The sequence below is a fragment of the Cyanistes caeruleus genome, chromosome 10, assembly GCF_971803275.1.
Source record: "Cyanistes caeruleus chromosome 10, bCyaCae1.hap1.1, whole genome shotgun sequence".
Lineage (NCBI taxonomy): Eukaryota > Metazoa > Chordata > Aves > Passeriformes > Paridae > Cyanistes > Cyanistes caeruleus.
In genome coordinates, this window is record NC_141710.1 from 4,591,733 (window position 1) to 4,607,820 (window position 16,088).

The 16,088-nt window shown below is 52.7% G+C and overlaps 1 protein-coding gene and 1 long non-coding RNA gene across 3 annotated transcripts; both read left to right on the forward strand.

Moving 5' to 3' along the window:
• The first annotated feature begins 238 nt into the window (after nucleotides 1–238).
• LOC147651203 (uncharacterized) lies at nucleotides 239–2,794 on the forward strand. Of its 2 annotated transcripts, none has more exons than XR_015274222.1 (3): nucleotides 239–361; nucleotides 1,287–1,516; nucleotides 1,631–2,794. It is a non-coding gene; the product is annotated as an uncharacterized LOC147651203 (long non-coding RNA). The 2 variants fall into 2 exon arrangements; XR_015274221.1 differs by having other exon boundaries at nucleotides 239–294.
• Nucleotides 2,795–9,980: 7,186 nt separating this feature from the next.
• On the forward strand, nucleotides 9,981–15,769 carry CFAP410 (cilia and flagella associated protein 410). Its single transcript, XM_086843237.1, has 7 exons — nucleotides 9,981–10,170; nucleotides 10,715–10,733; nucleotides 11,321–11,367; nucleotides 12,078–12,307; nucleotides 13,052–13,223; nucleotides 13,612–13,705; nucleotides 14,857–15,769. Exons 1-7 carry the CDS (start codon nucleotides 10,094–10,096, stop codon nucleotides 14,980–14,982), a joined length of 765 nt encoding a protein of 254 aa, XP_086699363.1. The 5' UTR covers nucleotides 9,981–10,093; the 3' UTR covers nucleotides 14,983–15,769.
• The last annotated feature ends 319 nt before the right edge of the window (nucleotides 15,770–16,088 follow it).

A 16,088-nucleotide genomic window follows, 5' to 3' on the forward strand; every position in this document is an offset into this window, starting at 1 on the left:
AAGGTCACGCCTCTGCCCTTAGGCCACGCCCCCGAGTTGACGCTGTTTAAGAAAGACCACGCCCCTGCCCTGAGGCCGCCCGTGATGTGAGACCACGCCTACAGCTGGGCCACGCCCACTCCTCTCACCCACGAACATCACATCCCATTACCGCGCTAAGAGGGATGGCCACGCCTCTCGAGTTGAGGCCACGCCCCTGACGCCACCAGTGATAATAAGGCCATGAGCCCGCCCCCACGTGAGGCCCCGCCCTCCCGCCCCTCAGGTGAGGCCCTACGCCCTCTCTCCTCTCAGGTGAGGCCCTACGCCCTCGCTCCAGGGGAGGTCGGCTCCGTCGCCCTCTCCAGGCCGCGGAAACAGTGTAAGAATGTGATTGCGAGGGACTTTTTTTGAGTGTTAGAGCATTAGTTCAGAGCACGTGGGGAGGGAAGAGCGGGATATTTCTTAGGCACCCACTCGAGGGCAGCAGAGCGTCGCTGAAATGGCGGGTTCTGGGTTTTCTTCCCTCCTCCGCATTGTTTCTCCACAAAACGTGTGCAGTGAGGAGTGTCACAAGCACCTCCGCTGTGTCTGTTTTATGTCACAAGCAGCACGAGTAAAGCACCGGCTGCTCCAAAGGGCCAGGACTATGCGGGGATTAGCAAAGGAGGTCCACAGAGGGGACCACCCCGACTTAAAACAGCTGTGATTTTACCAAAATATTGACTCTTTCAGTGCTTTTCAAACCACAATACTGCACAAGGCTCAGAGCTAGGAGACAGGAGGAGACATTGCACCTGCTCAGCTAATCCCAATGAGTCCCAGAACTGTCTAGTTTGAAAGGGACCTTAAAGCTCATCCATTTCCACTCCATGCCATGGGCAGGGACACCTTCCACTATCCCGGGTTGTTCCAAGCCCCATCCAACCTGGCCTTGGACACTTCCAGGGATGAGACACAGCTTCCCTGGGCAATCTGTGCCAGGGCCTCCCCACCCTCAAGGGGAACAATTTTCCCCTAATATCTAGACCAACTCTTTTTGAGTTGAAAGTGCACCTGTTACCCCACAAACTGCTGCTGCAGGACATAATCCTGCTCCAGAAGTGCTTCTGCAACCATCTGACAACCCAGCAGTGACTATTTTTCTTCACTGAAATTCATTTCCTGTGCAGTGAGGGCTGGGTAATGCCCTGCCTGCCCCACTGTGCTGTTAACAAGCAACGAGGCAGAGACCTGAACAGGTTGGTACCTCTTCTAAGTGGGATTTTTGGCCACCGGGATTATTCCTGGTGCCATTCCCAACACAGATTGAAGAAGTGGCAGCAGCTGAGAATGCCGGGAGAGCAGGCTGGAGGCAAAGTGCAAAGGGAAGAGAGCAAATCTCTGATGGCTTTGCAGTGCATTCCCAGGTGATGACTACAGAGACCCCCAGGGGGAACCACAGCTCCATTTCCATCACCTCTGACACTTGTGAGAAGAGACAAACCAGAGGTTGCTTGGCTGCCTTCCTTCTTCCTGCCAGCCCCAGAACACAAAGGTGAATTTATCAGCTAAAGAGGAAGGCAGTATTTTTGCAGCTTTTGCTGATTTAAAAATACCACAGGGTTTTTTATGCCAATGGTTTCATCTTAATGCTTTGCTTGTGTTACAGCACAGTTACTGACACACTGATCCTGAGCTGGAAGGGAGCCACAGGGATCATCCAGTCCAAATCCTGGCCCTGCACAGACACCCCAATAATCTCACCCGGGCCTGAGAGTTTTCCAAATGCTCCTGGAGCTCTGGCAGCCTTGGGGCTGTGCCCATTCCCCAGGGAGCCTGGACAGTGCCCCAGCAATCTCTGTAGGAAGAATATTTTCATCATTCAGTCTAACCCTCACCTGACACAGCTCCAGCTGTTCCTTGGGTCCTGTCTGTGGTCACAGAGAGCAGAGATTGGAGCTGCCCCTTGGGAGGAAGCTGCAGCCCCTGGTGAGCTCTGCCCTCACCCTCTTCTCCAAGCTGAACAGACCAAGTGACCTCAGCTCCTGCCTTTCTTGCAAGAAGTTTAACGGATATTTGTTTTCCAGCCCTTGGTCTACATTTACAAATCTAGGCAGTACATGACCCTCAGAGAGTGTAAACCCCAAAACTGCCTACAACCCTCACTGGGCATTGCCCACATCTCCTCAAGATCCTCCCCTTTAGCAGTGGGATAAGAAGACACCAGCAGGGATAAATAATCTGGAATTTCCTAGGAATAAGGGAATGTTCCCTGTCCCAGTGGTGGCAGACACCTCAATGCTTCTGAAAATGCTCTGAGCAGGAGAAGAGGGAGGAAAAGAAACAGCTGATCTGATCATGCTTTGATCCTTCACATTTAAATGTAGGTAACCAGGAGTTAGGGAAGCCTCCCTACCTTCGGGGAACCTGAGCCTGCTGTGCTTGGCCTCTGCAGCAGGGATGCAGATGTGTGAGATGATCCCAAGGAGATTATCTCCCTGCTCCCAGAAGCACCCAGAGATGCAGGGAGTGCAGCTGGATTGAAGAGACATTTTTCTGTTTGCTTAGGCCACTTCCAGCTTCTATTACAATGTCAATCTGGATTTGGGGGCCTCCTGGCCATGGTCTCCACAGAAATATTTCTGCCAGAGTTTGTAAAACACCTTTTGCAGTTAAATTAACAGTCTCACCTCACTGTTTCCTACAGCATTCTCCCTGAGAAACTGGCTGCTCATGGCTTCCATGGGTGCACTGTTTGCTGGGCAAAAACCTGGCTGCTGCCTGGGCACAGGGAATGGTGGGAATGGAGTTACATCCAGCTTGGGCTGGGCACCACTGAGGAACCCCAGAGCTCAGTATTGGACCCAGCACTGTTTAATATCTTTATCTATGATGTGGACAAGGGGATTTTCCACCCTCAGTACGTTCTTAGGTGACACCAAGATGGGTGAGAGTGTGGAGGGCAGGAAGGCTCTCCAGAGGACAGGCTGGATCTCTGGGCTGAGGACAATGGGATAAGGGTCAACAAGGCCAAGTGCCAGGTCTTATCCTTGGGCCACACCAACCCTGCGCAGCTCCAGGCTGGGGACAGAGTGACTGGAGAGCTGGGGAAGGCCATAGAGGTGCTGGTGACAGCAGCTGGACATGAGCCCAGGTGTGCCCAGGTGGGCAGGAGGCCAGTGGCCCCTGGGCTGTCCCAGCCATGGTGTGTCCAGCAGGCCCAGGGCAGTGACTGTCCCTCTGTGCTGGCACCTGTGAGGCACCTCCAGTCCTGGGGACAGTTCTGGGCCCATCACTTCAGGAGATTGAGGGGCTGGAGCAGCAGGAGCAGCTGAGGGAGCTGGGAAAGGGGCTCAGCCTGGAGAAAAGGAGGCTCAGGGGGCCCTTCTGGGTGTGCATAACTCCCTGACAGGAGGGGACAGCCGGGATAGGGGTCAGGCTCTGTTCCCAGGGAACAAGGGACAGGTTACAGCTGAAATGCTAAAATAAGGAACAAGTTCCACTGTGGCCGGTGTTCTCTAGAGACAGTTATCAGTTCCTTTTGCCAACAACATGCATCCTGTGAATACATTTACATGGGAATTGGGATCCTGCTGATTTGCAAATCAAAGTAAAAGATGATGTTTCTTTATGCAGAGTGTGTGATGCTGTGAGATACACAGGAAGGAGCCTGAAGGGATCAGGATGATATGTCCCTCCTTTATAAAGAGACCAAAAAACATCTGAAAAAGGCAGAACATTAGAGTCAAGGTGGGCCAGGAGGTTGCCTCCTGCCTTTCTCCATTCTGAGGATTTAGTGAAGGGAGCCCAAACCAAGTGGGAGCTGTAGGAAATTTAAAAAGGATCTGGAGAAGGACACAAAGATGCATAGGGAGTGGAACCAGCACTTTTCTCCACACAGATCTATCAAGGACAACGCTGCTTTGCAGCCAAGATGTTTCACCTCTTAATCCTGTTCCTTTTTCACATCTCCCCTTAGGAGGTCAGTGTCATGCAAGAACAAAGATTAAGTGACTGGTAAGAACATTAAAGTGAAGATTAAAGATTAGGAACAAAGAGTGAATGAAAAGTCATGAGTAGAAAATGTTTGTGGCTCTGAGCTGCTGTAACAGGTCCCAGAACAGCAATTTCCCTCTCTCCAGTTGTGTGTAATCCCCAAAATTGATCCCAAGTGGAGAAGATTGACTCGTGCCTACACTGTTGAGGTCGCTAGGCTGCTCTGACTACATCCAAATCAACTCCTGGTAGAAACCTTCCAGATGTTCCTCATGTGAGTGAATGCTGAAGTACATCCATAGGTCCTGCTAATCCATGCTAATTGAGATTGAATTTTGATGTTAATTTTTTCAGGTTTTTTTTTTTTTTTTAGTGTTTTTTTTTTCAACAGATAACAAACCAAAGGGGAGAAAAACCCCAAAACTATAAAAACAAAAGTGGTAATTACTTAAATTCCTGATTCCAACTGCATCCTGGAAGTTTCACAAATCCACCTGCAGAGTTTCTTTTTAGGATCAATGGAATGAGTCTATATTTGCCATGTTTACCATGTAAAAGGCAAACAGGGATGCTCAGCTGGGGTGTTGTGGCATTTGCCTACTGAATTGCTGGCTGAAAAAGCCACACTTCTGGAAGTTATGGAAAGGAGTTTGTTTTTTCCAGCAGCACACGTGTGCAGCTGCAGAGCCAGCTCCCCTCCACCTCTCTTCCCCCACAGCACCCACGCAGCACATGGACACGCTTCCAGGGCAACAAGAACCACAGTAGGAGTGAGCCAGCTCACTGGGAATCATTAGTGAGCATTGGCAGCTCTGGTGCCAACTGGGACAGACCAGGCTCTCAAAGAGCTTTTCCCTGGAGTGTGTGTGGCACCTTTTCCATGTGAGCTCCCACTGCAGCCCTGCCTGGTTCTGTGCTGCCCAGAGCTCTGCCATGCCCAGCACCTGTGCAGCTCTTTGCCGCAAGGGGATCAAAGAAAAAAAGTCCTGCTAGGAATAACCTTTATCCCCAGATGCCAGCTCATCTTCCTGCCAAAAGAGCAGAGGGAAGTGAGCAGAATACATCAGAATTATTTAGGTTGGAAAAATCAAGTCCAACCATAACCGTTACACTGCTGAGTCCACAGCTTGTTCCCTGGAAACAGAGCCTGACCACCCCCTGGCTGTCCCCTCCTGTCAGGGAGCTGTGCAGAGCCAGAAGGTTCCACCTGAGCCTCCTTTTCTCCAGGCTGAGCCCTCCCAGCTCCCTCAGCTGCTCCTGGGGCTCCAGCCCCTTCCCCAGCTCTGTTCCCTTCCCTGGACTCACTCCAACCCCTCAATACTCACTCTATGCAGTTGGCTGTGATTTCCCTTTACTGTGCATGTCTGCCTTGGGAATTCATATTTGTTGCGTGAGACAGATCTTGTCTGTTGGGAAATCCTCATCCTGGTCAGGCCGCTGGAGCTGTGCAGTGTCCCCAGGTGGCCTCAGGTGTGGCTGTGGTGTCTGTACAGCTGCTGAAACAGGGCTAGTGCTGGTGTGGTCATAGGGAACAGCAGAGGGAGCAGGAGCTTTCTTACAAATCCTCTCTTAAAGTTTTTCCCCAAAACTTCTGCAGAAGCTCTTCTGTTAATTTGGCCCTGGAGTGCTCATCTGCCTCCCTGTCTCTGGAAGTGTCTTATAGACACAGGTGTTCCTCTTGGCTAGCTCTTCAGAGGGACTGAAGAGAGGATGTTTCCCAAATTGAAAACTGTCTAAGCCTGTGTGACATGTGTATCTCCATCCATCATGATGACATGATTATTTTGTTGGCTCTTGCCAAACTTCGGCATTTCCCGCCAGCATCTAAATAGTGATCGCACACGGTGTTCTGGACCCAGAGCAGTGACGGCTGCAGACAGGGAATGTCCCGTGGGTGGAAGAGCTGCTGGAGAATTGCCATGAGCATCCTTAGAACTACAGCATGGCCAAGCTTGCCATGACCCCACACTGCAGCAGTTACAGGAACAACTTGTTGCTCAGAAATGAGGCATTCTCAAACACATGGGGCTTTTCCAAGGAATAGGAAAGGGCAGGGAGCAGAGCCCATTTCCAGGAGGGCTGACCACCTCTCCAGGATACCAGGAAAATTAATCTCTCTGAAAGCTATGTTGCTCCTTCTATCCTGTTTGACAGCTTTTCTCAAGCAGGATGGTTCTTGATAGCAATCAGATTCTGGAACACAAAGCTGCTGTCGGCAGAGTGGGGTTGCACCAGAAGAGGTGGCTCTGGTTGCTCTCCCAGCTGCCAGGACTCAAGAGGTGTCCATGCAGGCACTGCCATCTCCATCTCCACAAAGTGTTAGTGAGATCTGATGTGGCCAATGGAAGGCAAAACCCCTCCATGCAGGACCTGAAGGAGTATCAGGAAACTATGCTGGGGGGAGATTTAGGTTGGATAATAAGAAAAGATTCTTCCCCCCAGAAGTGGTGGGTCATTGAATGGGTTCCTGAGGGAATGGTCACAGCCCCAAGTCTGCCAGAGCTCCAGCAGCATTTGGACAATGCTCTCAGGCACAGGGTGGGATTGTTGGGGTGTTTGTGCAAGGCCAGGAGTTGGGCTGGATGACCCCTGTGGGTTCCTTCCAGCTTGGGGTATTGTGTGATTCTGTGATACATGGGAGGGCAGACACCCATCAGTGACAGTGATAAACCTGGAAAGCAGTGTGGAGGTGTGGCTGCTACCGGCAACAAGGGCAGTCATCACTATCACTGGCAGCTCCCAGCTCCTTCAAATTCCCTGTGTGTGACTCACACTCCGACAGCAATCCCACAGCACATCCAGGCAGTTCAGTTCAGTAGCCAGGACACTTGGGGGGTTCCACCTTTTCCTTCTGAGGTTTTGTGGGGATCTCAAGTGAGCTGTGAGACCCTGCATAATGAAATCACAGATCACAGCAAACGTCCTGGTTGGAAATGAGAAGAAAAAGTACATGTAGGGATTACATGTTTTCCTGCATCTTCTGCAAAGCTATTAAACAGATTCTTAAAGGCTCATTATATAAAACACTGACATGAAGCTTGAAAGGAAATGTGAGGCTGCTGCGCAGTGCAGGCCTGACTGAAGATACTTCAGATATGAGCCCAAGCGTGCAAAGAGCTTTTTGGACACCCCAGGAATTAGGGGGTGAGGTGGGGCCTCATTGTGGCCACGGGGAGATCTGACCCCTGCTCTGGAACACTGAAAGTCCTGTTAGTGGCACTGCAGGGCCGTGAGCAGGATGTGGACGTGCTGTGGATTGTAGGTGTTCCTGTGCAGCCTGGAGAGGCCACGTGGTCCCAGGCCTCAGGGGTTCTGTTCTCTCCATGCACTTCACAAGCCTAAATGCATTATTTAACTGCTCTCTTTTTAAAAGGCTGGGGCAGAGGTTTGCCTGAGATGATTATTGCTCCTACTTGCAGAATTAAATTGTGGATTAAAATAGATTTTATTTAATTAACTTGAACGAAATAAATGTTTGTCTGATTCAGTCTCAGGAGAGGTGTCAGATCAGTCAGTGCCAGTAAAGCTGACTGACCTGTGCTTTTTCCAGCAGGATGAGCACAAAAATCTCTCTGTGGCATCTAGAGAAGATTCCTTAATCTCCTTAGCCTGTCTCGGGGACAGGCCTGGCTGCCAACAGTGCAGCAATGCAGGGCTGGGGCTGGGATTGCAGAGCTGGCTGGTTGGAATCATGCTTGGGTGTTTCCATCTTGCAGTGGAAGTGAGAGCAGCCTGGGATTCAGTGAACAAGAGTACCACAAAGTCCTGGATATTGCTGTTCCTTGAGTCCTGCTGCTGCCCTCACTGACACACAGCCCAAGTGCCCAGATCCTGAGTTTGCTCATACCAGCTGGCCTGTGGACAGCTGCATGCAGAAAACCCAGGAATTCCAAGGATTGCTCCATCTGCCTCCAAGTGCTTCCGTATCCAGCTCTGAAATCCTCATGCAGCACCTGTGTCCTGGCTGGCTGTGGGTGTGATGGCAGCTAAGTGCTGAGAGAGAGAGAGGGAAGTGCAGCGGGGTGATCTGCCTAACGCACTTATCCCACATTTTTCCTGCCAAGTGTGTGCCCATTGATCCCAATAAATGCATTCCTCAGCCCTTCCCTTATCTGGAAGTGTGGCAATCGGGGGGGAAGGGAGCCCAGTGCCACCCATCTCCTCTCCCCACAAAAGGCCATCACCACAAACAAGGGGTCACTTCCAGTGTGTTCCACAGAATCATGAAATCATTAAGGCTGGAAAAGCCCTCTAACTTCCAGTCCAACCATTAACCTGGCACCACCATGTTCACCACTGGCTCATATCAGGAACAGGGTGTCCAGCAAGTCCCGGGTTGTGCCTGTCCCCTGTGCTGGCACTGCTGAGGCTTCTCAAGTGCTGTGTCCAGTTCTGGGTCCCCCAGATCAGGAATGACATTGAGGGGCTGGAGTGTGTCCAGGGAAGGGAACAGAACTGAGGATGTGTCTGGAGCCCCAGGAGCAGCTGAGGGAGCTGGGAAAGGGGCTCAGCCTGGAGAAAAGGAGGCTCAGGGGGGACCTTCTGGCTCTGCAGAGCTCCCTGACAGGAGGGGACAGATGGGGGAGGATCAGGCTCTGCTCCCAGGGAACAGGGACAGGATGAGGGGAAACAGCCTCAAGCTGTGCCAGAGGAGGCTCAGGTTGGACATCAGGAGGAATTTCTTCACTGTAAGGGTGGGCAGGCCTTGGCAGGGGCTGCCCAGGGAGGTTTGGAGCCCCCATCCCTGGAGGTATCCAAGGAATGCCTGGACATAGCACTCAGTTCTGTGGGCTGGTGACAAGGTGGGGATCAGTTGGACTCGATGATCTTGGAGGTGTATTCCAACTAAAATGATTCTGTGATTGTGTAAACTATGTCCCTAAGTGTCCCTGAACCCCCCCTTTTTGTATCCAAACACCCATGCAACCAAACACGGAACACCCAACCCCCATCCTGCAGTCGTTTCTGTTGCCAAATAAGGTGGAAACACACAGAAAAACACTGGGAAACACTGCATTAATCCCTTTTTCTTTGGACTAACTACGCTGCTTCTCCAGACCTTTTTATTCCGGCTCTCCCATTTAACCACCTGCTGCTGTTACACCCCTGAAGACACAAACTGGAGGTTTTTCTGCACCACATCATAAGGTGTGGTGCACACCCAAACACACACACAAACCCAGCAGTCCAGGAGAGGACTTTGACTGTAAAAACGAGTCCTGAACCACTTGAGTCCCAAGGCTGGTTCAAAGGTGAGTGTTAGTTTTCTTATTTGCCCCATGGGATAAGAGGAGGAACTATAGTGCTGTATTAGTCATTCTTGAGATAGTCATTAACTCTTATTTGTACAAAACATATTTTTCAAGGGCTGAACTATCACCTGTTGGAATGATTAGGATCTGACTGAGGAGAGAGGGGGGCCAAGGAGGCAGATGGGGAGTCGTCAGGGATGGGTGAGAGGGCATAAATAATGTATTTATTATAGAAAATGTAGATATATTTTATTTATGCACACTTCATACATATATATATATATATATATAGGGGTATATAGGGATATATGTGTAAAGTCAGATATAAAATGATACACTCATGTATTATTCAAATAGAAGGAGTAGGTTTAGATATTAGGGAAAAAAAAAAGGCTCCCTGTGAGGGTGGTGAGGCCTCAGAGAAGCAGCGCTGGACATCTTCAAGGCCGGGTTGGACAGAGCTTGGAGCAGCCTGGGATAGTGGAAGGTGTCCCTGCCCATGGCAGGGGTTTGGAATGAGATGGGCTTTTCCCATCCAGCCCAAAACCATTCCACGATTCCATGGTGATCCTTTCACATAAATATACACCCACAAAGGCGTAGCTCTGTGTACAAAACGTTCTCTAATAAGATATAATTGAAGGACTAATAGGATTTACCCGTAAATACGAATAACCACCTCACCCCGCGCCCGTTGCGGCGGCGGCGCTCGGGCGGGCGGGGCGCGGCGGGGCCCGGGGGCTGCGGCGGGGCCCGGGGCGGGTCGGGGAGCGGAGGGGAGGAGGCGAATCCATGTCCGGAGCTGCGGAGCCGCCCCGGCCGGGCGGGGCCTGAGCCCGGCGGTCCCGCCCCTGCAGCCGCGGCGCGGCCCGGCCCGGCCCGGCATGAGGCTGAGCCGGGCGGCCGTGCTGGCACAGGCCAAGGCGGCCGCGCTCGACGGCGTCCGCCGCCTCAACTGCTGGTGGGCCTGGGGACAGGGATTGAGGGGGGGACAGGCAGGGGTGAGGAAGGAGGACAGGCTCGGATGAGGCTGGGAGGACAGTGATGGAGAGGGGATAGGCAGGCCTGAGGCTGGGGTCACAGGCAGGGATCAGGAGAGGGGACGGGCGGGGATGGATGAGGGGTGACAGGCCAGGATGGGGAGGGGACAGGCAGGGATGGAGATGGGGACATAGGCAGAGATGGGGAGGGGGTTCAGAAAGGGCTGGGGAGGGGAGTCAAGGATTCAGGAAGAGGGCAGGAAGGGAGGGAGAGAGCTGGGTGTCAGGGATGGAGAGGGACAGGGCTGGGTAAGGGCAGAAAGGCAGGGTGGGGAACAGGCAGCGCTGGTGGAGGGAGTCAGGTAGGGCTGGGTGAGGGAGAACAGGCAGGGCTGGGCAAGAGGAGGCACAACAGGGCCCATGACAGACTGTGCTGGAGCAGTTTGGTGGGGCCGGGCTGGGTGGGGGGTGCAGGGGGACGCTCAGCCCTGCTGTGCTGTCCCTGACCCCCCTCTCCTCCCGCAGGGGCAGCCACCTGACGGATGTAAGTACTGGAGGAGCCAGAGGAGCCTGGGCCCACAGCCGGAGCGGGGACACTGTGGAGGCGATGGGGCTGCCAGGGCACTGGGGAGGGCCTGGCTTCGGGCTGGCCTGGTGCCTGTGAGCTGCAGGGATTTTCAGGGTTGATTAGCATCTCATGCCATGAAAAAAAAATGTGATTGCTGCTGTTTCCACATTGGAAAATTTCTCTCCAAGGCCCAGCAGAGAGTGGTGTCTCAGAGAGTGGGACCCTGAGTCCTACGTCTCTGGTGATTTTAGATGAGGTTCTGTCACTAGGGGAGGGCTGGCAGAGGTTGGAGGGAGCCTTTCCTGCCTGTAGAGGCTGCAGAGTTGCTGGAGCAGAAGAAAAATGTGACACTGGCTGGTATCTGCACTTCCACTCCTGAGCAGAGGCTGGAGGAGCTGCTGACGCTGCACTCACTGTGTCGGAAAATCTCTGGTGTTGCTAAGCTCGGGTTAGACTGAAGCAAACCCAAATTCGTGATGGTGCTTTTTGTGATTTCGGTTGGGTTTATTTATATTTTCCCCCATGAGTGCAAACTCATGTTGTTTGTGTCTCTTCCTGCCCAGATATCCATATGCCGGGATTTGCCCAACATCGAGGTGATCACGTTCAGGTGAATGCCAGTTTTGCAGCTTTGGAGAGGGCAGGGAAATCACCTTTTCCTGGGGAAGGTTTCTTCTCACATTACTAGGGTTGTGTGTGTGAGCTGCCTGGCTCTTCATGCCCCACTTCTCAAGCATTAGAGATACCAAAATGATTATTCCTCAGCAGCTCCTCTGCACTACTCCCTGTACTCCTTGAGAAAATATTCTCTCTTTTGACAAGTGATAGAACCCCTTAGGATTGTTGATCCTAATTCTGTTCCATAGTTTTGGCAGGGATCTTCTTGGCCCCTGTATGTGGTCTGTTTCCAAAATGCTTGTTGGAATATTTTGTGGATCTCTCAGAGCTTTCCCTTTCCATAATACACTCAACTTTCACCTATCCTGGGATCCCATGGAACCAGTGCTCTGAGAATTCGAGCCTTTTAATTTGGGAATCTTACATAAGTTCTCCTTGGGTGGGTCGGAGGAGCTGCTACAGAAAAGGGGGCAGGTTTTGGGGGGAGAAGAGGCTCTTTGTTATCCTCAGCAGGGTGGAACAACAGCTCTTTCAATTCTTCCATCTGCTGACAAAAGATAAAATGCCACAAACCATGGGCTGAGCATCCCTTGCTGTGCAGTGCTGGGGTGAGGCTGTTGTAGGAAAGGGGACTGGGAAGTGCTGTGCTCCCTCCTGGATGGGGCAGCGAGGGCGGGATGGGCTCTGACCGTGTCTCCACAGCGTGAACGGCATCTCAGACCTCGAGCCACTGCACCAGTGCCAGAACCTGAGCGAGCTGTACCTGAGGAAGAACAACATCACGAGCCTGGATGAGCTGTTCTACCTGAAGACGCTGCCGCGGCTGCGGGTGCTGTGGCTGGCGGAGAACCCCTGCTGCGGGCCCGACCCCCACCGCTACCGCATGACCGTGCTGCGCAACCTGCCCAGCCTGCAGAAACTCGACAACCAGGGTGGGCTTTGGTCACCTGCAAACAGCCCCAGGCCAGGGCCACCTGGGAAACGGGGATATGTTGGCTCCTCTTGAAGGCAGCCTTTGAGTTTTCCTAGAGTCAGGAGGTGTTAGGGGTTGACTTGGATCCAGTGCTTCTAAGCTGTTTTCTCTCTTTGTCTTCGCTTTTCCTTTCTCTTCCCCTTTTCCATCTGCCTCCTCTTCCTCCTTCTCCTTTTTCTTTCTCCATCCCTATCCCCATCCACATCTGCATCACCTATCCCTTTCCTTTTCGCCCTTTCCCTTTCCCCTTCCTTTCTCTAGGCCTTCCCTACGGTAGCACTACTGAGTGCCTATTATAGCTCAGACACTACCACTAATTAGTGGTTTTTTAGAGCTCTCTCTTTGCTGTGGCCAGACAAAGGTTCTATAACTGGATCTGCTGCTGTAGAAAAGTTTCCCTGTTTTTTTTTTTTCCATCCACTAGCAGCAGTTTGGTGGATTTTGGAGCCTTCTCCAGAGACAAAAAATAGCAAAGCATGTTTGCATCCCTCCCTGATACCCTTCTCAATTTGGGAGGCTGTTGATTGCTTCCAGCATTCTCCTGCCCAGGTTTCACTGCAGGAGGAGGGTGAAAGCAAAATGCCAGACAGTTTTTGGATCCCTTGGGAACAGCTCTGCAGCAGCAGAACTTGCCCCGCTAGAGATGCCATCCCCCTGGGCTGCTGCAGTTCATAGCAACAGGCATTTGTTGTGGCCTTTGCAGCTGTGACAGAAGAGGAGCTGTCGCAGGCCCTGGTGGATGGTGTGGAGATCACGGCCCCGCCAGCGCGGAGGAGTGTGGAGAACGGCTGGTCCGAGTCCACCGCATCCAGCGCCACCGGATCCACGACGGAGCCCGAGAGTGAGCTGCTCACCTGCAGCCTGGAGGAGACAAAGTGAGGGCTGGGGAGCTGCCAGCATTTCTGGGCTGAACTCATGTGTGGCAGGAGAGGATCCTGACATTCCAGGGGCCAGGCCTGCAGCCAGTGCAGGTTCCCCTTGTTCTGGTTACTGCAGTGGAGCTGTGCAGGATCAGTGGCACTGCTGGGGCTGGTTCTGTGTCTGCCAAACAGGCTCTGCTGTGAGGGGTGACTCAAGCTCATCAGCTGCATGGATGGATCCTCTCTGATCTGGGAGCTCTAGTCCATTCCCTGGGGTGCTCCAGGTGGATACCCCTTGCATAGCCATGCATATGTGATGAGGAAGGATTGGCCTGGCCGAGGAAGGTTCTCTCACCCGGTCATAATAACATAATAATATTTGCTTTTCCTCCCTTTGTTTTAGCAAAACTCAGGAGGAGCTTGATATGAAGCTTGTTCCCAGGGATAGATATTCCTCCTTTTCCCCTCAAGAGACAGATTGCAGCCACAAGAAGAGAGTGAGTATCATTTAAAGACCAAATTGCTTTTCCTTTTGTGTGGGGCTGAGCCCCAGCATTGAAAGATGTGAAGAACCTTGGATGTCCCCAGAGGAGGGGAACAGAGCTGATGCCAGGACTGGAACAAATGTCTAGGAGCAGCTGAGGGCTCTGGGTTTGTTTGGTTTGGGGAGAAGGAGGCCAAGAGGTGACCTCATGCCCCTCTGCAGCTTCCTGAGGAGGGGATGTGGGGAGGGGGATTCTGAGTTCTTCTACTTGGGATCCAGCAATAGGAGTGGGAATGGTTCAAAGTTGTGCCAGGGGAGGCTCAGACTGGACATTAGGAAGTGTTTCTTTAACAAGAGCAGGGTCAAACCTTGGGAAGGGGCTGCTGAACAGGAAGCTTAGGTGATTCTGCAGCCCCCTCCATCATGTAGCCTTGGATGAACCTGGATGTTGGTGGTTGAGCTGGGAATTGCAGAGTGCTGGATTTGGTGTTGTTGCATCAATCAGCGGAGCAAGACGTAACCCACACTGCCTCACTCAGCCATAGCTGAGGCTGACCACAGGCTCTGACCATTAAGAAGAGGGGAAGTGGCCCCCCATTGCAGCTGGAAAGGTTCAGTTGGATGTTGGGCAAAAGATTCTCCCTAGAAGGACAGTTATTTAGGCTGTGGAATCTCTCCCTGGAGTTCTTCAGGACATGATTTGACAGAGCCATGGCCTGGTGTTGGCAGTAGTCCTGTGGTGGTGGCAGGGCTGGGGACCTTCAAGGGTCCTTTGCAGAGAGCACTTCCTTAGAGCAGAGGCCTCCTGTCCTTTCCTATCCTACACATGCTGGAGAGCGAGGGCAGCTGCTCCTGAATGTGCTTTTCCTTACAGAAGCCAGGCTGGAGCGTGGCTGGGAGCCAGAGGCATGTGGGCAGCCAGCACAGGACTGGGTGGATGGGTTTGTCCTGCATTCCAGCCCTGTCACGTGCCACATGCAGCCTCTGTCTGCGTTTGCCCCGAGGGCTTGGTGGTTAGACCCGGTCCTGTGGCTGCAGGTGGCTGTTCCAAACTGCTGCCAGTGGTGGTGGTGGTGGTGGAGGAGTTCTTAGAAAGCGCAGGGAAAATCGAGTGTCCGTGTCCTGGCTGGCTGGTATACAGCAGTGTCTGCCTTATCCCTACAGAACAATGTCCTGAGTGCCATCCTGCTTCTCATGAAGGAACTGGATGCAGAGGGGCTGGAGATCATCCAGCAGACAGTGGTGAGAAGGCTCCAGGCCTTCCAGAAGAAGGAGCTGCAGGAGGAGTGACAACACCCATCCCCATTCCAACCTCCCTTGGAGCCCCAGTCCCGCGGTGCTGTCCTGCCCACACATCCCTGGCTGCAGCCAAAGCCTCGGTGCTCCCCATTCTGCTTCCCATGTGAGGGCATGGGGGATGGGATGCTCCTTCTCCGGAGATTTCCTGCTTGTGCAGCAGGCTCTGACACTGTATCCTGTGTGGCTGGGGCTCTTGGATGGGAGCTGCAGGCAAATCAGCAGAGCAGAAGGAAACAGGGCTGCAGCCAGAGGTGCTGTGTGATCTGAGGGGGAGCAGAGCCTGCTGATGGCTGGGGAGGTCTCTGCTCCTCAGCAAGCCTGGGGGTGCACAGCACCTCTGAGGGCAGTTTGTACCACAAAGATTTGGTTTGGTGGAATCTGACGGGGAGACATTTCCTGAGATGGTCACCAAGAACTGTCTGGTGCAGGTGGTGAAGTTCAATGTCCAGTTATTAATTTACTTTCCAGCTCCTGGCTGACTTCCTTGCTGGTGCACACAACCCAAAGGAAAGCTCAGAGCAGCCTAGGTGAACCAGAAATGACTCCCACATCCTGAATGCTCAGCTGTCCTCTTACCCAAACATTCCCTGCAGGCATTAGAGCAGCTTAAGGAAACATCCCAGTTAAAAGGGCCTGAGCATTCTGCCTGCTTTGCACAGGCATCAGGGGGATGGGTCTTGCTCTTTAACTGATAAAACTGCATTTACCAAGTTTTATAGAGTTGTTAAGTACAAACTACACTGTTGTGACATACCAAATAAACCAAATTATCCCTCAAGGCTGTGTAAGTGGTGGCTGGAGTTCAGCAAAGCCTGGCTGGGGGCACTGCTCCATTACCTCTGGTTCAGGGAGTGCATTGTGAGCCCTGTGGAGCAGGAGGAGGGCTGGGAGCCCCGCGCCTTCCCGCTTCACTGCGCTTCTGAAACGGTGAGCCTGCTCCCAGCGCTGCTTTCCAGGGGCACTGGGATGTCTTGCAACCTCCTGGCAACCACAGCAAAGGCAGGGAGCAGGAGAGGTGGTGAGAAAAGCTCAGTGCAGAGCCACCTGTGTAGGACAATGGCCCTGAGATATGGGACACGAGCCCTCTGTGCCTCCCA